The sequence below is a fragment of the Etheostoma spectabile genome, chromosome 7 (genome assembly GCF_008692095.1).
Source record: "Etheostoma spectabile isolate EspeVRDwgs_2016 chromosome 7, UIUC_Espe_1.0, whole genome shotgun sequence".
NCBI classification, from domain to species: domain Eukaryota; kingdom Metazoa; phylum Chordata; class Actinopteri; order Perciformes; family Percidae; genus Etheostoma; species Etheostoma spectabile.
This window is the reverse complement of record NC_045739.1, coordinates 24,077,245-24,104,782: the sequence shown is the minus strand read 5'-3', so window position 1 is coordinate 24,104,782 and position 27,538 is coordinate 24,077,245. Positions and strand designations below refer to the sequence as shown.

Genomic DNA, 27,538 nt, shown 5'->3' with positions numbered 1-27,538 from the left:
GGAAAGGGAGAGGGGCACAAACAGAGAGAGGGGAAGACGGAGCCCGAGGGAGGGGGAGAGAGGAGAGAGGAGAGTGAGGAGAGAGAGAGAGAGAGAGAGGGGGGTGGAAGAGTTTACACGAGAAAAGTTCGCTGTCTCGTAGGGAGTTGTACATTTCTGTTACTAATGCCGAAACTCGCGAAAGGATTTTAACTTGAAACTTTTAAACTGGCAAAAATGAGACTTTCGCCGTTGCTGTTGTTTCCAGGGATTTTTGTCTGTGCACTTTTCCCTTGGACAAACTGTGAAGAGCAGCAAACCCCCGAAGGTAAGTCGGGATCGCTGCACCATGTCTGCGCCCCTACAACGTGGTGTACACCGTGTTGTTCTCTCTCATTTTTGTGGCTAATAATGGCGTTTAATAAACATGTCACCGTTTGGAACAGTGAAGTTTTACGGCTCTCGAGCTTGGTTTGGACTCAGAGGGAGACCCCTTAGCGCGTGTAGGCGACGGTTGGGAAAATAACTGACCAACCGTTAACGTTAGATAGATTGTTCCCAACCGTTAACGTTACTTTTGACCTGGCCGGTGGATTCCTATCGACAAAAAATGTCTGTTAACGTTATAAAGTTCAAGCAGACTTGGCAGCAAATAAGCCATTAAGGGAGAAAAATACCAGTGTGTATTAGTGCTTTAACGTCAGCTACAGTAAACTAGGTTAGCCCGTTTGAAAAGTTGAGATTGAACAGTTGAGATTTAACGTTAACTTTGAATCCTGCTGCGCGGCGCTTAAATGTGATTTTAACCTAATTTACAACTCGCAAAGGGAAGTTTATTAAGTTACGTTATTACCCATTTTTAAGAAAAAAGTTTGAGTTTAACGTCATGAGTCAACATGAGAGAAAAAGTTGCACCTAGGTGCTGAGGAGGGCTCCTGTGCCGCTGACGTGGACGGGGCTGCTAGCCGTTGCTAGGCGCTGTCAGCGCTGCTGCTATCGTTACCGTTAGCCGTTAGCCGTAGCTCACAGCTATGCTAACGTTAGCATACTGTATATGCTGTTAAATGTCTGTTATGGACCAATAAAGATCAAAATAGAGACTTTTCCTACTGTCTCAACGAATTTGGATTCATTCATCATTGGAAATGCTAACCCATTCCTGGTTACAGTAAATTACATTGACTGCATTGACTACATTACATTACATTGACATTGATAAGTAAAGTATTGAATAATTTCTGAAGAAAAATAGCACACACACACAATTGGGAGGGGGGCATACATAAATATAAATTGATTAATACCTATTATCTTCCTAACTTCCTCTGTAATTTGGTGTCTTCCAGAGAAACTTCTAGTGGTGACAGTTGCAACCAAAGAGACCGATGGCTTCAAGCGTTTCTTGGGGTCAGTTAAGCACTTCAATTACACTGTCAAGGTAAGAAACCTTGTGGTAAAAGTTTCTTTTTCTGCTGTCTAGCCATGGAAGCCTGTCTGTCTCTTCTTTAAAAGAGAATTCAATTCTTCCAATTGCATTACATTTATGTGTGTATGTTTTTAAGGTTCTTGGTCAGGGTCAGAAATGGATGAGCGGCGACTACATGTCCGGTCCAGGAGGAGGCCAGAAAGTACGACTCCTTAAAGAAGCTCTGGAGGAGATGAAGAATGAGGACAAAGTCATCCTTTTTATTGACAGGTAGAGTGTCTTTACCGCAAGCAGAGTTTTGGATTTGTCAGATGTGACGGCCACACTAACACCCTTGTACTTAATTATCAATAATAATGTAATAAACATTATTTATGTAGCACCTTTCATACAGAGAGTGTAGCTCAAAATGCTTCACAACAAAGTGGAGAGACCACAAAACAAACAAAATCACCTTAAAACAATGCAATCAATTAAAACAAGTGCAGACACTTGTGTGATAAAACCAAAAAAATCAAATGAGCCCCGACAATAGAGGCAGTAAACATTAAGAACAGGTATGTCAAGAACACTAGAATAAGTAAAAAATCAAAACAACACAACGTAATGCACTGGAACAAGAAAACATGTAAACTCTGATAACAAAGCAAATAAGTGACAATCAGTTAAAAGCAGTGCTGAATAAATAAGTTTTCAGTTGTCTTTTACAAATGTCCATGGCGCTTAATTCTCTTATAGCCTTGGTTAGCTACACTTTCCTAATAATACAGATGGGTTTAGGTTTTACAGTATGTTCTGTTTTGTCAGTGTTACTATTGTGTGATATTCTACCTTTATGTGTGCGGGTTATATCAACAATTCTTAGATGCATTACCACGCAAAAGTACAATAAGTCTTTTTTATTTAATGTGGGGAAGAATGCTTAATCAGCCCACTTGGTGTACACCTATAACGTAAGTAGGTTTTGATGTTTTCCAGATATTATTATTCTCTGCAAACAGGAAAGAGTTTTAATGGTTATGCCAGGGAATGCTGTTTCTCAGGATTTAACCCTAATGTACACATACTAAAAATCACAAGAGAGTGTGATGTTTTTTTCTCATTTAAGCACTGGTAAACACAACCACTGGCAACTTAACTCTCCAAATAAAGATGGCTGGCATCTTATAAAGGCAACCCCTTCATTTGTTTTAACTACGCCGCTGGCTTCACACACTGCTGAGCCACACAGCGCGTTACAGTTTGCTATTTTCACTCCCTGTTTCTCACAGTTACGATGTGGTTTTCGCCTCGGGTCCCAGAGAGCTGCTCAAGAAGTTCCAGCAGGCCAGACACAAGGTGGTGTTCTCCTCCGAGAGCCTGATCTGGCCCAACAGACACCTGGAGGACAAATACCCCCACGTCGTCGTGGGCAACAGGTTTCTAGGCTCAGGAGGTACATGTACTGCATAATAATACTACTACTACTAATAATAATACATTTTATTTAAAGGCGCCTTTCTTGGCACTCAAGGACGTCGCACAGGGAATATATATATATTAAAAACAGCAAAACAAATACTATACAGCAAAACAAATACTATACATAATAAAACAGCAAAACAAAACAAATACTATACAACAGCAAAACAAAACAAATACTATTCAACAGCAAAACAAAACAAATACTATACAACAGCAAAACAAATACTATACAACAGCAAAACAAAACAAATACTATACAACAGCAAAACAAATACTATACAACAGCAAAACAAAACAAATACTATACAACAGCAAAACAAATACTATACAACAGCAAAACAAAACAAATACTATACAACAGCAAAACAAAACAAATACTATACAACAGCAAAACAAATACTATACAACAGCAAAACAAAACAAATACTATACAACAGCAAAACAAATACTATACAACAGCAAAACAAACAAATACTATACAACAGCAAAACAAATACTATACAGCAGCAAAACAAAACAAATACTATACAGCAGCAAAACAAAACAAATACTATACAACAGCAAAACAAATACTATACAGCAGCAAAACAAAACAAATACTATACAACAGCAAAACAAAACAAATACTATACAACAGCAAAACAAATACTATACAGCAAAACAAATACTATACAGCAAAACAAATACTATACAACAACAAAACAAATACTATACAACAGCAAAACAAATACTATACAGCAGCAAAACAAATACTATACAGCAGCAAAACAAATACTATACAACAGCAAAACAAATACTATACAACAGCAAAACAAATACTATACAGCAGCAAAACAAATACTATACAACAGCAAAACAAATACTATACAACAGCAAAACAAATACTATACAACAGCAAAACAAATACTATACAACAGCAAAACAAATACTATACAACAGCAAAACAAATACTATACAGCAGCAAAACAAATACTATACAGCATGTCTAATAACATTCTCTGTACTACATACTCGATATGTATACTATCGTTCAACGTACTTTGGTGTAAACAAACAGTAGTGTGTATCTTTTCGCACTAAGCTGTAAATTTCAACGTCAGTTCCTGAGAGCCTGCTTGCCATTGGAGACGCGTAACCATGGTAACCCCTTCCAACCTCAGCTTTAGTGGCATCGTCACATAATGCTTAAATTACAACAAAAAAAGGTCAGCCACTAGACCAACGGCTGTTTAAATATGTTGAAATGTAAATTAGAGCGTTATTTATAGAGCTGCTTTGGTTTCTGTCCGTTTGTCTGTTATGAGCATTGTTGTCACCACTGCATTGCATTGTGGGATACTTATGCTGGCGTAGTGTCCAGTGTTTGCATCCTGTAACATTTCACCGGAAATAGTACGCAATTCATGTACTATTGGTTTTGAATTAACCTTTCGGACACACTCAAACATCTCACACTTTTTAGCCTACTAAATAGCACGTTGGTGTGGAATTTCGGACACAACCTATATGTCTAAGTTTTGGTTCATTTAGTAAGTTTTTTACATCTTGCTCACAAAGACTACAGCGACCATCTTCACACAAGTCTAGCAGTGTTGCCGGGACTCGAGTGACTAGAGCCACTATGAGAGGTGATTGCGACTTGGCGTTTAGGCGAACCGCCTTTTCACAGAACGTTGTGTCATATCAGGGAGTGAGCTTCTGGAATAGTAGTCCACTATCCTATCTTCCTATCTTTGGGAGTCGTTTAAAAGTGTGGCTGAGGGACACACAAACGTGTGATCATGTTTAGTGAATTTTCATATATCAGACGTAAAACAGAGTTACTGCATTATTAAAAATGTGGGTCAGTGCAATATAGGGTGGTGTTATATGGGTCAGTGCAATATAGGGTGGTGTTATATGGGTCAGTGCAATATAGGGTGGTGTTATATGGGTCAGTGCAATATAGGGTGGTGTGATATGGGTCAGTGTAATATAGGGTGGTGTTATATGGGTCAGTGCAATATCAGGTTAGACAGGGCATGTGCAAAATTGTGGTTTGTGTAATATAGTCAATGTTTTTTTTGTTTTTTTGTCTCTATATGTCCTTTGTTCTCCATTCTTGTTGTTACTGTCTGTTCTGACATGATGTGATCACTGTTTTTGTCCTTGTTTCTCTGTATATAGCCTGTGTATAGTGTATAGTGTGTAGTGTATAGTGTATTTGTATGCATTTATTATTTTTTGTGTACCATCAACCTGCCAGGGGGTCTGCAGATGGAAATTAGCCTAAGGCTACAATCTGGCATATTTACATTTGTGAAAATGTTCATTAATATGTATTGTCCCCTTTTGTTTTTTCAAAAAAAAAAAAAAAAGTACACTTTGTAATACCGCCATGAATATTGTGGTGTCTACACTTTTATTGTCACCAGCCCCTGGTGTGAGTGTAGACGTTAAGTCTAGGAAGTGGTACGGTTCCTTTTTATAGCAGAGAAACAGCAGGTCTTTAGTCAGCACTCCGCTCCGGGCTGAAGCAATAAAAACTGAACCTGGTTGTAGTCGTTAATAGTGGAAATTAGAAACAGTTGATTTCACTTTCCCGAGAAGGTGGATTACATTATTCCTGGGCCACGTTCAGCCCTGACAACACGTGGCAACGCATTTAAAAAAAAAAACTAAGGTAACCTGTTTTTTTTATATATTATATATATATATATATATATATATATATATATATATATGTTTTCAACAAGTGTGTTTATTAATCTAGAGAAGATAATCACACTACAACAAATAATACAGGCAATGAGTAGGCTATATGAACATATCAGAATTGGCATAATTCGAAGTATAACAATTGTTTTATAACTACCGGCGCACACACCCGCAACGACGGTAACGTTCCCCGGACACACCCACACCCCCCCAGACCCCCCAGACAAAGAATACAGGTGCAAATCAGAACTGACACATTAAGGCGTATCTTTAATAAAATAAACATAAACATGACGGGGCTGTAACATGCGGTAGTCGGCACAGTAGCTCACCATAAAAGATCCTTAAAAATCAGGATTGAACACCCTGTTGCCGTTTTTATTACCACGAGTTTCCATACACGTCTCTGCTGATTGGGTAACGCCTGTGACACACCTATCAAACGAGAGACAACATAACTCAAAGCCAGTCGCACGCTGTTTCACTCTGTTCAGAGGAAACATGTCGTTCAACCAGGAAACTGTACCAAGCAGGTCCACACCGTTTTTAAATTGAACATGCTCCAGTTCTGAGGTCTTTAAGGCCAACACACACAAACCCGACGGCCGACCGTCGGCAGAACCGGCAGTTGGCCGAATGAAGCTTCGTGAACCAGTGTCTTTATTTTCTGAGTCCAGTAGATGGCGCTCTCTGTTCAACAATTGGTTGAGAATACACACTACTGAATTGCAATGCCTTAGGCCAGGGGTCTTCAACAGGGGGTCCGCGGAGGGACTGCATGGGGGTCGTGAAAGTTTTGGTTGATTAGACTTTTTTTTATATTCCCCCCCCCCCCCCCCCCCCCCCCCCCCCCCCTGCAATTTTTTCCACTAATTGAAATGTCTTTAAATCCACATTAACATGAACTCAACACACTGTAGTAAACAGATAAATGGAGGCAGAAGATGTCTTTCAGTCATCAATGCACACATGGCGCTATAGGACCAGTTTGATATAACACAATGTTATACAATATTTATAATTAGGGGGTCCCCGCTCCATCTCGCCATCAGTTTGGGGGTCCTTGGCCTGGAAAACGTTGAAGACCCCTGCCTTAGGCCTTTCTCTTAAAACCAAGAGAGACATCTAGTGGGGTCAGAGGTGTGTCCAAACTTTTGGCCTGTACTGTATATATTATTCTTTTTTCAGTTTTGTTCATTTTAAAGGTTTTATGTAAAGCACTTGGAATTGCCTTTTTGATAAAATAAAGCTGCCTGGCCTTGACGTGTATGAACGTAGACACAAACTGAAAACAACGCTAAACTTCTACCACATTTTCTCACTTTCCTGTCTGTTTCCTCTGGTTTCTGTCCTCCCAGGTTTTATTGGCTTCCTTCCCAACATCAGAGAAATGGTGGCTGACTGGACAGGAGACGATAGTGACAGTGACCAGCTGTTCTTCACCAAGATTTACATTGATCCAGTTAAAAGGGTGAGATTTATTTTACATTACAAGCTTTCCAGTAGCTAACTGGGAACTCTTGTTCCTGGTAGGCTTTTAATTTAAAACATCTGTAGGAAGTGGGAAAGAGAACAGTATTAGTTTAAAAAAGACAGTGTTTTCAGCAGAATAGTGAGGATGACATGACTGTTTTATTATAAATGTACCTTGTGAGCTAAGGCTACATCTACACTGCTACATTTTGGTTTCAAAACAAATATATCTTTTTGCAACATCCACACTACTCCAGTGTTTCCGAGCATCTAAACAAATATGGAAGCACTGCTGCCCCCGTTTTGGTCTGAAAACCTCTGGGTTGCTTTGTAGTCTGGGTGGACACAAACGGAGACCTTTGGAGACAAGGACGCACGTCAGTCAGTCTTATCGGTTAAATAGACTAATGGTTTTTCCATTACATGGTACCTGCTCTGTCGCGGGGTAGCAGGGGAAGGAGGACCAAAACGCAGCGCAGTAGGATTATCTAAAGGGCTTTATTCAGCAGTCCAGCAAGCACAGGGAGCCAACGGCAAAATCCACAAAACAAACTCACCCCGAAAAACAGGCACAGGGAATGGCAAGAACAAATAAGGAATAGTACACCGAGGAAACTCACGGGGGATGGCAGGAGAACCGGCAGGGACACGAAGACCGGGCGAGCTGAAGGGATTAAATGATCTAACAAGAGACAAGGGAGCACAAGCGTTATATACACGAGGTAACGAGGTAACGAGGTAACGAGAGGGCAGGTAACGAGGTAACGAGGTAACGAGAGGGCAGGGAATCAGGTGGAAAACATCAGGTAATCACAGGAGCGGGAAGACACAGGAAGTAAAGCTAGAGGCAAGACGAGACAGAAAACAGACGTTCAAAATAAAACAGGAAGCCGACAACAGACACTTACCGGGGAACACGAGACGGGATCAACCCCACCAGACCAGGAAGAAAACTAGGAAATAAACACAAGGAGGTGGAAAAAGATGGAAGATGGAAAAAATAATCCCAACAAGACCCCAACCCACGACATGCTTGACTCGCCTCTGATCGCCTTTATTGGTTTTCCAGTATTAAACAAGTCCTTTTTTTTTTTAGTATCACCGTCGAGGTTCCACGCGAGCTGAGGCGACACCAAAAGGTGACGTGAAAACCTGCAGGCTACTGATTGGTCGGAGAGAATCGTCACTAATCACTGCGCCATTACAGACCTTTTAGTAACAGTTCCACCTCGTCGTCAGTCCACGCGAATAAGTCCCTCCTCTTACTTTTCACCGTTGTTCTTTCTCCAAAGTATCTTCTGTTTTCCAGCATCCATGACCTTGAACCGCAGAGTAACGTCAGACAACGCACATGCCCAGTGTGTGTAAATGGTCATGTGATATGTGTTGTCAGACGTGTCAATGTGGACGGAGACTAGTTCTGCTACGGAGATAAAACTCGTGGTGGTTTTTGGTTTTAAAACGCTGCTAAAAAATGAAGCGTAGTGCTGTAGATGTAGCCCAGATGCAAGTCATTTAACCCTTGTGTTGTACTCCTGTCAAAAGTGAAAATCAACACTTTTATTGACGCTTTTTATCAATGTTTTTAACTTTATCTTACATTTTTATCCCTTTTTTTCCAGGTTTGTCACGTTTTTTTGACGTATTCAACACTACGTATCACTAACTTGTTAACTTTAGCTTACAGTTATTTTGGGAATTTATGGTCAATAAACCTCATTTATAGGAAATTATACCTAATGTTTGAGTTAGAAAAGCAGAAATTAGGAATTATTGAGACTAAAATTAAAGGAATGGATGTTGATGATAATCACAGACTGGAATATGTCAACTTTTACTCAATACTATTTCAAAAACACTTCAATTTGTTTTTCCAATGCTATAAAATTGAATAAGACCCAAAATTAATGAAAGTAGAGATTTGTACTTGGCAAAGAGCGTTGTGTGGAATCAATCATGTTATTTTGGGGAATTAAAAAGAACATTGATATAGGACAACGGGTCAATTTGACCCGAGGACAACATGGGGGTTTATGTTTTTCACCCAGCCTTTATTATTTGTCCGTGCTCACTATTTCAGAACTGGCTTTAATCAACTTCAACGCAAACAGTAAAACAATTTGTTTTAATTTTTTGTTTTCAGAAATCCATAAATATCACACTGGACAGCAAATGCAGATTGTTCCAAAACCTCAATGGAGCCCTCGGTGAGTGCTTTGAATTTAGTTTCTTAGTCCGGCAGCCAGGGAAGTTTATAAAGCAAATACATGGGACATATGTCCCTGCTGCCATGTTACAAAATGTTAAGGGCACCCTTCCAATAACACCTTTTTAGAAATTGTATGTATATATTATCCAGAAGGCAACTTCTTTTCTTGCTCGGGATCTCTGGTTCCTGCTTTTGCAGATAAACATTTTGCAAATGGACTGTACTCATATAGCGCTTTTCTAGTCTTAACGACTACTCAAAGTGCTTTAACATCGTACTGGAACCATTCACCACACGTACATTAATGCTCTGTGGCCGAGGATGCCGTACAAGGTGCCACCTGCTCACCAGATTAAACATTCACACACATTTACACTCCGATGGCGCAGCATTGGGAGCAATACTGGGTTCAGTGTCTTTCCCAATGATACTTCGACATGGGATTGCAGGGATAGAGGGATCGAACCAACAACCTTCCGATTGGCAGGTGACCGCTCTAGCACCTGAGCCACAGGTGCAGGAAGTTTGTAAAAGAAGTAGAGACTGCATGCAGAGGGACGACAGATATCAGCTTCTGAGCAGGACCCATCTGATTTGATATTGTACCGAAATCTACAATGAATCAAATCACCAAAAGCCAAGTGACACACTTTGAATGTAGAACACAGATTGAAAATACCCATTGTCTCCCAAACAGTTGGAAGCACAGGAATATGAAAACGTTGGGACTCCGCAGTGAGACTGTGTGTGTGTGTGTGTGTGTGTGTGTGTGTGTGTGTGGTGTGTGTGTGTGTGTGTGTGTGTGTGTGTGTGTGTGTGTGTGTTTCCAGATGAGGTGGTGCTGAAGTTTGAGGATGGACGGGTACGAGCCAGAAATGTGCTGTACGATACCCTGCCAGTCGTCATCCATGGGAACGGACCAACCAAGGTAATAATAGGGCGGCTCGATTATAGAAAAAATCATAATCACAATTCATCTGCATGTAGAGCAAAACATAAAATCAGCAAATATTCCCTCGAGTTACCAGGTAGGTAACGCTAGCAGTAGCTAGGTAGCTTGGTTGGCAGAACATTGAAAAGATATTTTTAGGCAACCAAAATACAGTGAGACGGTCAAAGTTTAATACGAAAATACAGACAACACCCAAATAGAAGTTGAGGTCTATTTCAATGTCCACAGTGTTAGCATGGTTAGCATCGCTAAGCCTCTGTCCCTACTGACAAGTCCTAAAGCATCCCACTTTATTGTCTATTTTTAAAATAAATGGGACCATCATTTACTAAATGAACATCAAGAAGACTTGAAACTAACAATTGAGACCATAAACTCGTTATGAAATATTTGCTGGGGTAATAAATTAAGTGAGAAGTAGGCTCATTGTCTCATAGACTTTCATAGAAACAGTCCTTGAGCACCCATACAGGTGTTTATAGTTAATGTGGCTGATTGGACCTTTTCCAGGACTGTGTGGGTGTGGCTAGACTGATTGATTGACATCTTCCTGAGTTTACTGTTAGCGTTGTTGCACCTGTTAGGGCGGGACAAATGACATCCTTGTTGGTAGAAAGAATTTGTGACCTAATAAGTTCCCATCATAGACTGTATATTAATGGACAAAGCATCCCGTTCCGCAAAGTGCTGCAAATGCAGAGGTGCCTTAAACCTGCATTATGTCTGAATTCCTGCAGGGGGCGACACGTGTGGCTGCAAAAGGAGGTCGGTTTCTGTAGAAGTCTATGAGAAAGTGACCCACTTCTCACTTGATTTTTTGACCTCAGTAACCATTTTCATAATGAGTTTATGGTCTCGATCGCTAGCTTTAAGTCTTTGCATTTATTATTTTGGTTTCGTTGATTTTAAAATCGGCGAAAAAGCAGGGGGTGTTTTTAGGGCGTGGCTAAGATGTGATTGCCAGTGAAAGTGTGTAACGTAATGTAGAGTGTAAGGGCTTCTCCCTCACTCCTCCCTCTCGTCTAAAATCGTCACATCAGCAACCAGGATGGCTACATAACGGTCCGTAACGGCAAACTCGACGACTCATAGCAGATCTCCACAAACCAACGTGTGACGTCACACATGCTCTGTCCATCAATATTAACAGTCTATGTCTTCCCATCAAAACTCCGGCCCACCTCCAACCTGAGCAGAGTCTAATCAGCCAGAATAACTGAAAACACCTGTGTGGGTGTTCAGAGGCTTTAAGGGGCTTCAGCATTGACATCACTTTTTAGACCCGGAAGCTATGGTTACCACATTTTAATTTATATTTTTAAAGATCAATCCTTCATTCGTCTTGCCAGGTCAGCCAGTCAAAGTACTTGGTAATGTTAAAGAGTTTGAAAATCAGTCATTTTCTTCTAGTAAGTACTGAATATTGGACTGAGATGTGATAACCTGCATGAACACACGTTTGTTTTCCAGCTCCAGATCAACTACCTGGGAAACTACATCCCCAACACATGGACATTTGAGACCGGATGCACAGTGTGTCACGAGGATCTCCACCCACTGACAGCGCTTAAGGTCCGTTCACAGGCTTTTTTTGTGATTGACATATTGTCTTCGTGCAAGATTTCCCTCAACTACAATCAATATTGAGGCTTATTTTAAGTGTTCAGAGGCCTGTACTACAAAGCAAGATCTGGCATTAACGAGGTAACTTCAGGTTCAACCAAGGACTTCCTGTATCACAACATGTGGATCACTTGTTACCGGGTTTAATCGCCATGGTAACTTGTGCTGAACCCCTAACCTGGTCGCGAGCAGGTTATGTCAGAGATTAGAGATCAACCGGTGTAAATGCACCGCCTACTGACCTATCAATACTTGATTGATAACTGCGTCACCGTTCTTAGAAGATCGTGCGTGGAGAGAGAGATGAGCTTAAAAAAGTTAAATAATTTAGAAACTGACAACCCCGTTAACGTTCCCTGATGGGTATTTTTATGAAAGACAGATTTTAAGTTCAAATCCTGCTCCGGTCTCAGGGTCCAGATATACGCTCAGAAACTAAGATGTTGATGAATGATCATTTATTCAATGGAATATTCCAGAGACAAGTCATGAAACTCATGCAACAGTCACAGAGTTGTGTGACCTTCCTCTCTAAGTCTCACCCTCTTTATTTACGTCAGGGTGAAAGCTCATTAAACCTTGTGCCTGTCCTCCTGGTCTCCCCAGATAAGAGGCCTTCACTCCCATCCTGCAACTGTCTCTGCTCTAGGACATCCTGACCTGCTTTAGCAACAATAGTTACACTAAGAATTCAGTTAGTTGCACAAGCAGTGTCCACTCCTCATATGTCATTAATAAAGCATTGGAGCACTATAAGCATTCATAATTATTCACGGTAAATATGTGGTATCAAACTTCAATATATATGGCTTAAACAAATATATTTCCAACACTTCCCACTGCCAGGGTTGCAACTGAAATAAAAGCCTAAAGCAACGACAGTTAATGGAAAGCACCAGTGTAATTAGGGTCAGATCTTGTGACTCATGGAGAAGTGATATTTATAAGCGTCTGTGATTTAGTTGCCAGAGTTTCTTCCTGTTTTGGGAAGCAGCGACTGTTTTGCCTGTGAAACCATTTCTGTGTTCTTCATATTTATGTAGAATTATAGGTTGCTCTTCTGATGTAAAATATGCAGCTCTGGTAGATGTTTGCAATTGGTCATGCTGTGCAAATACCTCCTCTTTTATGTAAACGCGCACGTCGCTGGATTGGGAACCCCTGGGTTGATTGAGCTAGTTGTTATGCAGGTTGTTATATTCGGTGAAGCCAGGTAACTGAAAGAAATTCAGGGCATGTTGATCTTGCTTTGTAGTACAGGTCCCAGGTGTGTTGTTTTGTCAACGTTTGACAAAAAGACGTAATCCGCCCTTTTTCCTGGAACTCATATCATGTCTGTTTTGTTATTTTCCCCACAGGAGAGTGAATACCCTCTGGTGGTCATTGGCGTCTTCATTCAGCAGCCCACCCCCTTTGTGACGGTGTTCTTTGAACGCCTACTAAAGCTCCAGTATCCCAAAAATAGACTCAAACTCTTCATCTACAACCAGGTAATAGGAAAACATTAATACATAAACTAGGGCTGCTCAATTATGGGGGGACAAAATCACAATTAGTATATATATATATATATATATATATATATATATATGTGTGTGTGTGTTAAAACCCAATTATTCAACATGATTACTCATTGAATTTTGGAAAAGATGTTGCATTTATTGAAGGTAAAATATCAACAGTGAAAGCACTTTTAACTGTAAAATTTGCCTTATTACTTTTGCCCGATTACATGTTTTTTTTTCATAGTTAGAAGCCAAAAAACCTGACGTTGTGGCCCCATAGCAGACATTTTTATAAAAATAGGCTAATGATTGTGTCATAACCACGCAGCTTTCTGTCGCACAGTAGAGAAATTACCGTATTGTCAGGAGAAGCTCGCAGGCAATCGGGGGGACGTGGAGGCATACAGTCAAAAAGACAAAATAATTAATCAGAATTCTTACCAAAAGTTGCTCCCTCTACGGTCATGGACAGCTCCTACTCACGCTCTCCGTCTCTGCAAGATTGAATGATTGAGATTTCTCTTGCACAGCTACCAGAAGACTTACAGCTTTCAGACAGGTTGCTCACGTCACATCTACGTCATCAGGCTCAATTTGAGGCTGCGCAGTAACGCTCAGGATCACCAAAAAAGTGCTTCTAATTGACTTCACTGGTCTTCGTGGAAGTCTACGGCAGCACTCCATATCTTTAACTGTCTATGATTTTGTCACCTTACTTCCTGCTTTGCTTCCGTCGTAATTGCCACGGCCACTAGAGGGCGACACAACTATAGACATAAATATAGGTCGTAATTGCTGCTTGGACAAACAACTTCTGGGACCTTTTTTTCATTGGATGAGGTCTCCAAAAAGTGCAATCGTGAAACCACATGACATGGTCCTGCACTGGTGCTGCTTTCAGTGACCGTAGTAACTCAGACTCCTGCTCTGCAATTTATCTCCTCTCTGTTTGTTCCTCCTCTTCCTCCAGGAAGCTCATCATCAGCGTCACGTCAGCTCTTTGCTGAAGGAGCATGGGAGCCTTTATCAGGATGTCAAAGTCGTCGGGCCCGAGGAGGAGATGGACGAAGCCGCCTCCCGCAACATGGGCTTGTGAGTTCCAAGTAACCGAATATTTATTTTTTGTGATTAACCATTTTCTAAACTTACAAAACATACAATTTGCAACATATGCACACCCTCACTTCGTAATCACCACCCAGCCAGAAAAAAAAAAAAGATGAAACAGTTTCTACAACATTCACGACCATTCAACGAAATAGTAACAAAACAAGCCATAAACCAGGTATGATATGTAACATAGTTATAAATGACAACACCATTAGCCCGTCATACACATCTCTCTCCAGCACAAAGCTTCTTAACCCTCGTGTTGTCTTCACTTTCGGGACCCTCTTGTCTCCCTCGGGTCAAACTGACCCGTGACTTATTTGGGGTTTTAAAAACAATTCTGAAATAAAACTTCATAATCTATTAACAAATATTGTCTTTATCTCGATTTCAAACAATTTAGATAACATCTATGTTTAGGGAATGCATCAGTCTCTACTAGAACACAATTAAACATGGAAGTGGGGTTTGTTTTTTTTGTCATAAGGTTATAATTCATGTTAAAAATCCACTTTGTGATCATTCTTATCTTGGAAAAAAGTGGTCATATCCGGAATAATTTGCTGAATTGAGTCAGGAATACATGTTTATCACAGGAAATAAGGCAAGGCCGTTGATTTTTCAGGTAGAAAAAATTTAACTAGTACCATTTTTTTCTTTTTCTAAAAATTTGAAATGGGTCAATTTGACCCAAATATGATACAAGGGTTAAGAGCCCTCCAGAAAGTTCAGCTACTTTCCCCATTTTCTAGTACAGACGTCCAATCTGGCAAATCGTTTATACGACGTCTTTTCAAATGCCGCCACCATGGAAAACTCACAAGCCCCCTCCATTCCTCCATCCTCTTAAAATAATCATCAAACTAGTCTGGAGTTTAAATATTTTATAAAGAAACTGATATACAAAATCATATGTGCTCTACTTAGAATCAGGGTTTCACTCGCAAAAAATACACATGCATAAACATTTATTTATATAATAACAAATAACCTAACTTAAGGTTTTTTTTACACTTCTTTACAGATGCAGCAGCCAGTAGTTCTCATTTGAGTCTTTGTTACTGGACCATGTACGTGCGTTTCTCTTTAATTTCACACAACGTACATGTCTTTCCTTCCTTTCAGTGACATGTGCCGGACGGACAAGGACTGTGACTATTTCTTCCTCTTGGACGTTCCAGTGGTCTTAAAGAATGAGAACACACTTAAAATTCTCATCGAACAAAACCTGCAAGTATATATTTATGATAATTAGATTAGGAACAATAATCCTGTGCTGTAAAGACACAGCCACCCTTAGTAAATCTCTTTATTCATTTGCACGAGTTACACTTTTACTGTTTTAAGTGTTTTCGGGCCGGTGAAGACATATATTAACACTCCTTTCAATTGTTGATTAGGCCCGTTGTGGCACCGATGATAACTCGAGTTGGTCGACTGTGGAGCAACTTCTGGGGGGCCCTGAGTGCTGAAGGCTACTACGCCCGGTCTGAGGACTACGTGGACATAGTCCAAGGACGCAGAGCGTAAGTTTGTTTAACTGTTGTGAAGACTTATTAGTGGTTATTCAAATAACGACAAGTAAATAGTTATATCTGACCTAGCATTGCCAGGTCTGGCTAGTCCACACAGCGGTCCTGGTTGGGAGAAAAACGTGCTCTGGTTTATCGGCATTTCTTTAAACCAATCACAGTCGTCTTGGGCGGGAAGGAAGTTGTTTTGGTTGAACATGTGTTTGTTCAAAAGTAGTTTTAGTCGTGCAACAGTAAACTCAGATTGGACCGATAGTCTAGCTAGCTGTCTGGATTCACCCTGCAGAGACCTGAGGACCAGGTCACCATAGTCCTCAGATTGGACAGATAGTCTAGCTAGCTGTCTGGATTCACCCTGCTGAGACCTGAGGACCAGGTAACCATAGTCCTCAGATTGGACAGAGAGTCTAGCTAGCTGTCTGGATTCACCCTGCAGAGACCTGAGGACCAGGTAACCATAGTCCTCAGATTGGACAGATAGTCTAGCTAGCTGTCTGGATTCACCCTGCAGAGACCTGAGGACCAGGTAACCGTAGTCCTCAGATTGGACAGATAGTCTAGCTAGCTGTCTGGATTCACCCTGCAGAGATCTGAGGACCAGGTAACCGTAGTCCTCAGGATCCACCGGAGGTTAGAACGTCAACACAAAGGAAGAGGAAGGGAACAGATGTCTAGCCTAAAAGAGTGACATCCGTTGAAATTTCAGGCGGCCCTGGAGCAATCCCGGAAGTGGAACGTCGTGGCCGTAGACTGTTTCTCACCTCTATTTACAATACTCAGTCTTGCAGCAAACATTGTAGTCGTTTCATCGACATCCTCTATCGCCACACAAGACTGCTCCTTCCAGGACCCTTCAGAACTCTCTCTTTGGCTTTAGCTGGTATGCAGCCATCTTCTTTTGCTTTCTTTAACAGGACAGTTGCCAGTCACGCCAACTCAACTCTTGATTGGCCAATAGCACTTTAAATGAAATCAATCACCAAGAATTCTCATGTGGGCAAGGGGAGGGTACCCTGGAAATCCAGAGTTCTCGCAAGAACACAATTCGAATTTGCTCAGCAAGTTACTCTGACATCGAGTAATGCTGCTCATTAACTATGCCCTGGTAGCCGAGCTGCACCATCACATCGGTGTATCTGATGTAAGCGAGGCCAGAGGCGAGCTGCACCATCACATCGGTGTATCTGATGTAAGCGAGGCCAGAGGCGAGCTGCACCGATCACATCGGTGTGTCTGATGTAGGCGAGGCCAGAGGCGAGCTGCACCATCACATCGGTGTATCTGATGTAAGCGAGGCCAGAGGCGAGCTGCACCGATCACATCGGTGTGTCTGATGTAGGCGGGGCCAGAGGCGAGCTGCACCGATCACATCGGTGTATCTGATGTAGGCGGGGCCAGAGGCGAGCTGCACCGATCACATCGGTGTATCTGATGTAGGCGGGGCCAGAGGCGAGCTGCACCGATCACATCGGTGTATCTGATGTAGGCGGGGCCAGAGGCGAGCTGCACCGATCACATCGGTGTATCTGATGTAGGCGGGGCCAGAGGCGAGCTGCACCAATCACATTTTGTTGTTTTATTGTTTTATGTATTAGCCTGACGTGGTGCTCTACTATCCTCGGGCCATAGATCAGCCTTTTATTGTTTATCCCTGCTAGCGTCAGCATGTGCATTGTCTAAGTCTGTCGTGTTTTTTAGGGGGGTGTGGAATGTCCCGTACGTGTCCAGCGTGTTCCTGGTGAAGGCCAGCCTGCTTCGATCGGAGCTCGCAGACTACGATCTGTTCAACTCAAACAGCTTAGACCCCGACATGGCTTTCTGCCACAACATCCGCAACAAGGTCAGTGAGAGGAAAAAGAACGATTTCACTTTGACTTCCATTAGTATCAGAACTAAGACTGTCGATCAATTTCAAATATTTGATCTCAAGATTGTCCTTAGTAAACTCACGATTATTCGCTCATTTTGAATCTGTTATAAAGGTACTTTATAAGAGATATTTTTCAAGTTTTTAAGGCTCAAGTGGAATATGAAACTAAGCTTACTTCGCTGGTAACTGGGTTAACATCGACACTACATGCAGATAACTTTAGTCTCATGGAGAGAAACATCTTGAAAGGCCTTTGTAAAACGCCTTTTTCCAGAACCTTTTATTATCCATTTCTGCTCAAGGATCTCGAGCTGTTTTTTTAATGATCATTGATTTAGGAAAAAAAAGTAATAAAACCTATTATCATGGTTTTTCCTGACTCAGGGCTTTTTTTTAACGTTAGTTAAAAGTTAGTGTTTAATCACACTGTATACATTTGATCCTGTTCTTTTTGGCTTCACATAGTGATTTTGCTTGCACACTAAAGAACCTTTCCATGACATACTGTACCTGCAGCGTGTCGTCACCACATATACGTGGGTTGTAAACTTCCTGTAATTGGTCTGAAACTCTGAACCATACTGCAAACAAACCGAATCATGGTTCAGTTTGGTCCGGACCGACACCACCTCTTTTTATCAGACCAAAATTTGGTCTTTTGATTCGGACCGTGGTGGCTAAGCGTACGGGGCTCTGGATACGTCACCCCGTGTATTGTAGTGATTGGTCGTAGTGTTAGCCAATTGCGTGCAGTGAGATTTTTAAATGCACGCTTATTGCCGCCCCTCAAGTTGGGCCATTTTCATCACTCTCTGCCAGACCAGACCAGTTAGTTTCGACTCCTGTTTTGTTCCCTTTTGCTACTTTTTTGTCATAACCTGTCAAGGTCTAAGATCTAATAAAGATAAAACAAAAAGGCTTAAAATTGTGAAAGTAAAATTATCTCTTTCTCTCAGGGAATCTTCATGTACGTAACCAACATGCACACTTTCGGGCGCATCCTGTCAACAGACAACTACCAGACGAGCCATCTTCACAACGACCTGTGGCAGATCTTTGAAAACCCAGTGGTGAGATTCTGACTGAATGCCTGAAAGTATCACCTGCGTTAAAGCGCTAGTGCGTAACTTATTGAACGTCTACATCCATGGTGAAAAGGAATTTATTAAAAGATCCATTTTGGGATTTTATGGATGGATACCAGATCACTCAGACAAAGATCTTTTAACCCAGCCATAGTGTTGACTTCACCTCACTGTTGTAAGACAAGGACTCCAACCACGTCTTAATTCATGTTAATTACGCTGCACGGCTTTTTATATTCTAACCCTGGAACATCAGCCACAGCTGTACCTGTGTGAAGCATTGTCTAGAAACTGCAGTCTGTGTGCTCTGTTTCTTTTCAGGACTGGCAGGAGCGCTACATCCATGAGAACTACACCTACATCATTAAAGACAAGCTGATTGAAAATGTGAGTTGCAACACAAGTTGACATCATTACATGAGATGCCCATATTAAAATAGTGAAAATGTTGACTGATGTTTTTTTTTTAAATACAAAAGAACCAAACACATTTTAATGGGAACTTAGTTATTTTTAACCTGGACCCTATTTCCTCATGTTTTTGTATTGAACTGACTGATGGAAACTTTGAAATTGGTCCAGTATTAAGCGAGATGAAAAAGCTTCAATGTAAGTTATTGGGCAATTGCGCACCTTCAATTTGCAGTATGTCCGCTAAAAGGGCTGTTTTTCAACCTGACAGGCTCATATTATTATTCCAATTATAATTAAGGATCCCTACAGAGAGACTTTTTTGTTAAAGAGTAAGATCCTTTTTGTTTAACATGGCACATCCCCGCAATCACGGTTGCCGATCCCACCAGACTCATTTTTAATAAACATGGAATTTTATCATCGTAAATGTTGACAGAAACAAAATAAAACTATCAAAAGCCGTCTTGGTTTGTCTTTCAACTGTTCCAACAATCCCCCCTCTGGTTTGGTTGAATAAACCCTTAATTCACCCATTTACATGTGGATATATGCTGCTCTGTACACACTAAAAGTACTGATATTTTAAATGGAGTCTGGTGGGTTTGGCGATAGAGATTTCTGAGCTGTTTCTGGTTCAACAAAAATGATCTTACTCTTCAACGAAAAGGTCTATCTCTGATGGGATCCTTTACATAATGTTGTCAGAAACTTAGAATAATAATCTGAGCCTCAGCGGCAAAAACAGCACAGCAAAAACACAAAAACAGCACTTCTAGAGGACGTAAATTGACATTGCACATTTGCCCCCATAGGCTTACGGTCCAGCCCGGTTTGCACTGATACTGTACAACGTTCTCGCTCAATACTGGACAAATTTTAAATATTTTTGTTCACATTAGTCACTTAGACAGCAATCAATGAGAAAATAAGGTTGAAAAAAAACAGAAATTACTATTAAAACCTGCAGTCACTGCAGTGCACTGTACAGACAGAGTCACTTGTTGAAACTCAAGAGTTGGATTGATGGTAGATTTGTTATAAATGTGCAGGTGTATGGAATAGTAATGTCGGTGGTTAAATTATACTGTGTGCTCTGCCCCCCCCCCCCCCCCCCCCCCCCCCACCAGCCTTGTCCTGATGTGTACTGGTTCCCAATTTTCTCTGATGTTGCCTGTGACCACATTGTTGAAGAAATGGAACATTACGGGAAATGGTCAGGAGGAGGCAATACGGTATGTAATAATTATATGGACGTCTTTTTGTACCCATCTTCTTTTGAGTTGATCCTTAAACCCAGTTCAGACCATAGATTCGGGACGAGATGAAAACCGGTCTGAACCGGTCCGTCTCAGCTTGACTCAAACCCGCTGATGGCGTCGCTGCGACTCAGCTGGTCGAGGCTCCAGAGGCTGGTTTAAGAACGTAAGAGACGTCACCTGATTCAGCGGCCAATAGAGAAGTCATCTGATCAATTCAGCTACAAACCATAGAAAGAAAATCATCAATTTCTATGTTAGAAACTGTAAACTGGTGGAAATATGGCAGCGTTTCAGACGGAGAGAAGGAGCAGCGTTAAAACAAAGTAGTGAATCACATAAATAAAATGTTTTTATCTCCACTAGAAATGCAACTGTGGCAAGTATCTCACGATCACTAACGTCATCCACATTAATACAGACGCAACAAATGATATATCCAGCTACAAAATGCCAGAAAGTCAGAAGTTTGAATGGAGGTACAGAGAGACATTAGTCTGGAGATGATACACCGTCTCGTCTCATTGGTGGGAACGGGCGCGTTGCAAGTAGCTGTAAGTTTTAACTGTCTCGTCATGAATCATCATCTGAACTGGGCTTAAAGATCCTGAATAATCCTCATTTTCAATGATAATCAACATACTGTATTTCATACGGGCTGCCTGTGGATACCAGATAATCATCATTTATCTCATCATTGTTCTTTGTTATTCAGTAACTGTCATTATTTGTATAATGAGTTGTTGTTGGGTAGTTGGCCATCACTATCTGCCATCTACTGTACATCTCAAGTTGAGAGTTGTTGTTTTTTTTATCTAAAAAGATGTTGTTTTCCTGTTTGTCAGGACACCAGAATCCAAGGTGGCTATGAGAACGTCCCCACTATCGATATCCACATGAATCAAATCAACTTTGAAAAGGAATGGCACAAGTTCTTACTGGAGTACATCGCACCGATAACGGAGAAAATGTATCCCGGTTACTACACCAAGGTAAGACTCCTGAACACGGGTGGAAACAGGAAGTTAAAACCTTCACTTTTAACAGGAAGTTAAGACCTTCACTGTCACACAAACTCGTGAGATGGACATGAGTCTACGTTTGGAGGGCATTCATGTGGGTTTGATCGCGCTATAAACCAACAACAGTTTTTTCCGTCATCAAGATGGCCGAAATAACCATCATTGCTGCTCTGTCCCGGTTGTGGAAGTCCCGAATTGTTTCTAAAATCTAACGCCGTCATTTCTGGATCAGGGCTGCACAATATGAGGAACATACGCGATAACGCTGAATATCACAATAACGATATTACTTGCGATAAACAAACAGATATAAAAGTGTTCTCATGAAGTTCTGCTGCTGTAACACAAGAAACTGAATTTAAAACAAATGAAAGGGAATTATTTTCAACTTTCTTTTATTTTATTGAACATTTCACAAATGACAGTTACTTTTTAAAGTGCAGTTTTCTACACATCTACACGTCTCTTTCGTGATGCAGCCTTTGTCACGTGTTAATAGCTCCAGTTGACAACATTAAGACGATACAGAATAGATCTATTGTGCAACCCTATTCTGCATTAATAACATCATGTAGCGGAGCAAAAAGCACGGTAATGTTTAGCTAACCGCCTTCTCCAGGAAGTGAACATTACGTCTGGATGAGTGCTGCTTCCTGCACTTCTTGCGGTTCAGATTTTACTGTTTTCTAATTGCAATAAACGGATAAGAAGTATCCCTAAATATCAACATCATTATGTCAATTTCTAGAGTCTGAATTTTTTTCGTCCGGTCTGTCTGCAAGACAACAAGCAAACGTCTTTTAAAATGTTGTTTTCTGAAGGAAGTACAGATCTATCAGGGCTTTGCTAACGTTGGAGCTGCTCCATCAAAACAACTAGATGCACATGTTTTCATGTTATCAGGTAGTCCAACTTGTCCACTAACTTCTCCCAATGTTTCTCCTTTTTTTGGTCCAGTCTCTGTCCAAATAATGAGGTACTACAGAGCTCTGGGTGCCCGCAGACGGCTTTAATAATTGGTTCCTCTCCATTTCTGATCCAACAATTTCAGGACATCAGGAGACTCTAAACACTGATTGGCTTTCACAACACAGAGGCACACAATTTTCTCCATTAGGTTAAAGAATTTCAAGCTGATTCACGATTTTACAATGCAGCGTTTACGTCATTCGCATCATTCACGTTGTGAATTTGCGTCTTTGTATTGACTCGCCAAATTTGCACGGAACGCAGACGGTGTGATCAGGTCATTAAATTGATCCCCTTGATAGAACATAATCTGAAGTAATATTGCTTCCTAAAAGGATGATGTTTCACTATGAACTGACATTGCTGTACAGTAGTGCTTGTACTGTAATTCCCAGAGTGCACCTGGCAGCCCATTAGAGTAGCAAAGTGGGAGGAGTTACTCGGGGCATCCAAAGGTCCTGTTTATCATCAGTAGAGACCACGTCAGGTGTCTGGCAAGTCAACTATCAGAATAAAAAGGAAAAAACACTGATATCTTCCTGCTGAGACACTTAATAAACATTGATGTCAGTAACATAAACTAGCAGTGTTATAAATTACCCAGGAGACACATGGGTAACCGGCGACTTTTAAGACAGATTTGGTAAATAGTTAAACTTATCCTTTAATGCTTTAAAAGCAAATAATGCAACCCACTTTGCTACCCTATAAAGTTAAACTGTGCTAACCTTTTTTTTCTGGACTATCAGTTAGATAGTAATGGAAGTTGTGCTGCGTAAATGTTGTTACATTACACTGAATTTCAGGTAACCATGGAGGAAGTGCTGAGTTTGCCCTAACAGCAAATTCAAACGGGAACTGACTCATCATTATAAAATATAGGCTATAAGAGGATGTGTAGACTAATAGAAAATGACTGTAACCATCCTTTTACAGCTCTCTCATTGGTCCCTGTGTGTGCTGTTGATTAAACTGTCTTCTCTCATCAGTGTGCCTCCCCCCTGAACTTTGTGGTGAGGTACAAACCGGACGAGCAGCCCCTGCTCGCCCCTCACCACGACGCCTCCACATTCACTATTAACATAGCTCTCAACAGCAAAGACGTTGACTACCAGGTAAATGGGGAGGAGCTGGCGGTTAAAGGGTAATTTCGTGTGGTTTTTTTTACAACCTGGACCGTATTTCCCAGTGCATTGGTGTCTAAGTAATTAATGTGAACAAGACTGTTTGATATTGGTCCAGTATTGAGTGAGAATGCTGTAACTCGCAGCCGTGAACGGGCTGCAGTGTAATCATAGAGGTCCATTTCGGTTAAATTTAGTCCACTAATAGTTCTGCTGTTGCCGCTGACGGGCTCAGATTATTATTGTAAGTGTCTGGCAACATGATTGACAGGATCCCTACAGAGATAGACCTTTTTGTTAAAGAGTACAATCCTTTTTGTTTAACCAGAAACAGCTCAGAAGTCGCTATCACCAAACCCACCAGACTCCATTTAAATAATCAGTACTTTTAACGTGTATAGAGCAGGCATGTTTCCACGTGTAAATGGATGAATTAAAGGTTTATTTCAACTAAACCAGAGTGGTGAATAGTTGGAAAAGTGGAAAGACGACCCAAAACGGCATTTTATAGTTTTGTTTTGTTTCTGTCGACTTTGAATAAAGTGTGTTTCACGATTATAAAAGTACTGTTTATTTACATGGAGTCTGGTGGGTTTGGTGATGGCGATTTCGGGGCTGTTAATGTTAATCAAAAAGGATCTAACTCTCTAACAAATGTAAGGTCTATCTCTGTAGGGATCCTTCCCATAATGTTGTCAAACATTTAATAATAATCTGAGTCTGTCAGCGGCTACAACATAACTTTGCGTGGATGTAAATTGAAGGTGCGTAGCGTGTTTTGCTGCTACCGACTGCAGCGATGCTGCTTAATATCGGACCAATTTCAAAGATTGTTGTCACTTAGAAACAAATAAAACAGGGGTCCAGGTTGAATAAAAACGAAGTTACTCTTTAATAGAAGCTCCAGGATATGGTGATGCAGGTGATCTCTGCTCTTTCTACTTCTTCTTTGCTCCATCTGTGGACGTGAATGCTGGAGCGGGAACCCTTCTGATGCTTTTCTTCATTGAGCAGGAGCTGTGCCGGCAGCACTCTGTCTGTAGCCACATGAGCCGTTTCCATGCCAATGCTTGCATGACTCCTCTCTGTCTGTGTGTTTCCAGGCTCAGTTTGATTTGGCCTTTGTAGTTAGATATAAGCCAGACGAGCAGCCGTCTTTGAGACCGCACCACGACGCCTCCACATTCACTATTAACATTGCGCTCAATCAAGCGGGCCCAGATTACCAGGTGAGTGTGTTTCGAGGTTGGTAGAAATCTTACATTTCCAACAGGTAACTCACGGTTACTGTAGCTTAAAAGAGCAGTTGGTAAGACCGAAATGTACCCGACGTACAATCCCATTACACAAGCAACTGGTCATATTAGACGACAAACATTTATAGATCAAAGTGGAACAAAAACACGACACATCACTGCCAGTTTGATGATTAACCCTCGTGTTGTCTTCAAATCAACACTTTTGTTGAAGCTTTTTATTTTTATTTGTGACTTTTTCTTACGTTTTTGTTCCTTTTGACGCTTTTTTCAATGTTCAACACTACGTAACACTAACTTATTAACTTTAGTTTTATGGTCAATAAACTGTATTTATAGAAAATTGTACCTAATGTTGGAGTTAGAAAAGCAGAAATTAGGAACTATTGAGACTAAAATTAAAGGAATGGATGTTGATGATAATCACAGACTGGAATATGTCAACTTTTACTCAACACTATTTCAACAACACTTCACTTTGTTTTACAATGCTATATAAATAGAATAAGACCCAAAATTAATGAAAGTAGAGATTTGTACTTGGCAAAGAGCGTTGGAATCAATCATGTTATTTTTGGGGAATTAAAAAGAACATTGATATAGGAAACATGAGGACAACATGGGGACAACATGAGGACAACATGGACACATGAGGACAACATGGGGACAACATGGGACAACTGAGAAACATGAAGACAACATGGGGACAACATGAGACAACATGAGGGCAACATGGAAATGAGACAACATGAGACAACATGAGGACAACATGAGACAACATGAGGACAACATGAGGGCAACATGAGGACAACATAAGACAACATGAGGGCAACATGAGGCAACATAGAACATGGGACAACATGAGGACAACATGAGGACAACATGAGGACAACTATACAGAGGAAAACAACAGGGACACATGAGACACAAGGACACATGAGGGTTGAAACATCCAAACACGAGACTCTTAGATCAGAAAATCCTTTCACTGTAATGAAACAAACAACAAAACTGAAATAAAACAGAAGAGCTCAAAGGTTTGTGGAAGCATGGTGCTGAAATCAGAATCACATCATTGGAAACGTCATACTTATGGCATGTACATGGGGGGGGCAGAGCACCTATAATGAATAGCCGTGGATGCGGGGATTGTGCTACGTCCGTTTCATACTTTCTATTCGTGTCCTTTGTTTCCTACGTCTGTGATTTCTATCTTTGCATGAAGCTGAAAAGCTCGGCGCCTTGTTTCCAGTTGTTGCATCCATGTTGTTTCCCTTCATCTTCAATCATCTGGACTAACGCTACATGGACTTACACAACAGCTAAACACAGCGTCTATCATTATGGAAGCTGATGTGTTATGTTATGTTATGTAGTGGGTAAGAATTCCCACAAGGCTTTTTAAGAAATGAACTTGATCTAGAATGAACTAGGAAATTGATCTCAATGCCTTAATTGAAAAAAATGAGGAAAAATCTAACCTTTAACACATCAATTTTCTTTATGAATGAATCAGGTTAAGTCACCCGGGGGGGGGATAAGAATACACACCGCTATGTTTTTAAAGGCCAGTTTTTTAATGGATCAGATACTAATAAGGTCCCCCCCCCCCCCCCCCCATCACATACCCTTCACCATACCTAGAGATCGGCATGGCGTTATTTCAGTTATCTACTAGCTGGTGGATTCTCATTGAGAGATGATTTTACGGAGAGTACCCCATGGTGCAGCGCCCAAATTCAGAACCAGGGCCAGCTGACGTTGCATTTTGTGAAGTTCCTGCGGGGGAAAAGGAACGTTTCCTTCAAGTTAGCTTCCCCGTGAAACCCCCCCTTACTGGTTAAATTCACCAAACCCCCCCCCCCCCATGTGTTCCTGTGAGGTCTCGGCTGATCATGTGCGCTGTGTTGTGACTGCAGGGTGGAGGGTGCCGGTTCCTCCGTTACGACTGCTCCATCCAGGCTCCCCGGAAAGGCTGGACCCTCATGCACCCGGGCCGCCTCACCCACTACCACGAGGGCCTGCCCACCACCGCCGGCGTGCGCTACATCGCCGTGTCCTTCGTGGACCCCTGAACCCCCCAAAAGATGGCGTCACGGCAACCGGCGAGTCCAGACCAAACCGGACGCTCACACCGGCGGCACCCTGCAGCGTCACTTCCTCATCTGGAGCGGGGACCCGCGCTCTGTTCAGTACTCCATTTGGTTTTTTTAAACGCCCCAAAAGATATTGGTTCTGTCTAAAGAATTATAGACTATTCAGGATTTTTTCCTATTAGCAGTAGAGAGTCTCCATGAGACACAATGGAACAAAGCTAAAGCTAAAGCTAATGTTAAAGCTAAAGCTAAAGCTAAAGCTAAAGTTGTGGCACACTGGTTTTCTTACCACGCGTTTTTAGATTTTCCTCATAAAAGTGAACTACGGGAAATGTACAAGCATGTTTCTTAAACTTGATATGAATACAAATTTAAGGGTTGTCAAGTTATTAATGAAACCAAATAATTGAAATGTATATATTTTTTTAATCTTTTTGAGTCTAAGGAATTAGTTGAAATGTGAAGAACAGCAGCGG

At 41.2% G+C, this 27,538-nt stretch overlaps 1 protein-coding gene and 1 long non-coding RNA gene across 3 annotated transcripts; one reads left to right on the top strand and one right to left on the bottom strand.

Annotated features, from left to right (window-relative positions):
* The first annotated feature begins 34 nt into the window (after positions 1 to 34).
* plod1a (procollagen-lysine, 2-oxoglutarate 5-dioxygenase 1a) lies at positions 35 to 27,538 on the top strand. Of its 2 annotated transcripts, none has more exons than XM_032519831.1 (19): positions 35 to 307; positions 1,326 to 1,417; positions 1,542 to 1,675; positions 2,677 to 2,840; positions 6,925 to 7,037; positions 9,183 to 9,246; positions 10,079 to 10,176; positions 11,671 to 11,772; positions 13,182 to 13,313; positions 14,299 to 14,420; positions 15,564 to 15,668; positions 15,839 to 15,964; positions 17,669 to 17,810; positions 18,797 to 18,910; positions 19,247 to 19,312; positions 20,467 to 20,571; positions 21,441 to 21,587; positions 24,814 to 24,939; positions 26,886 to 27,538. In XM_032519831.1, the coding sequence occupies exons 1-19, from the start codon at positions 217 to 219 to the stop codon at positions 27,039 to 27,041; spliced, it is 2,199 nt and encodes a 732-aa protein (XP_032375722.1). In that variant the 5' UTR covers positions 35 to 216; the 3' UTR covers positions 27,042 to 27,538. The 2 variants fall into 2 exon arrangements, with proteins under 2 accessions (XP_032375722.1, XP_032375721.1); XM_032519830.1 differs by lacking the exon at positions 24,814 to 24,939 and adding an exon at positions 23,576 to 23,701.
* LOC116691954 (uncharacterized) lies at positions 10,654 to 23,462 on the bottom strand. Its single transcript, XR_004332592.1, has 3 exons — positions 23,450 to 23,462; positions 23,283 to 23,286; positions 10,654 to 10,802 (listed from the first exon to the last, which is right to left on the bottom strand). It is a non-coding gene; the product is annotated as an uncharacterized LOC116691954 (long non-coding RNA).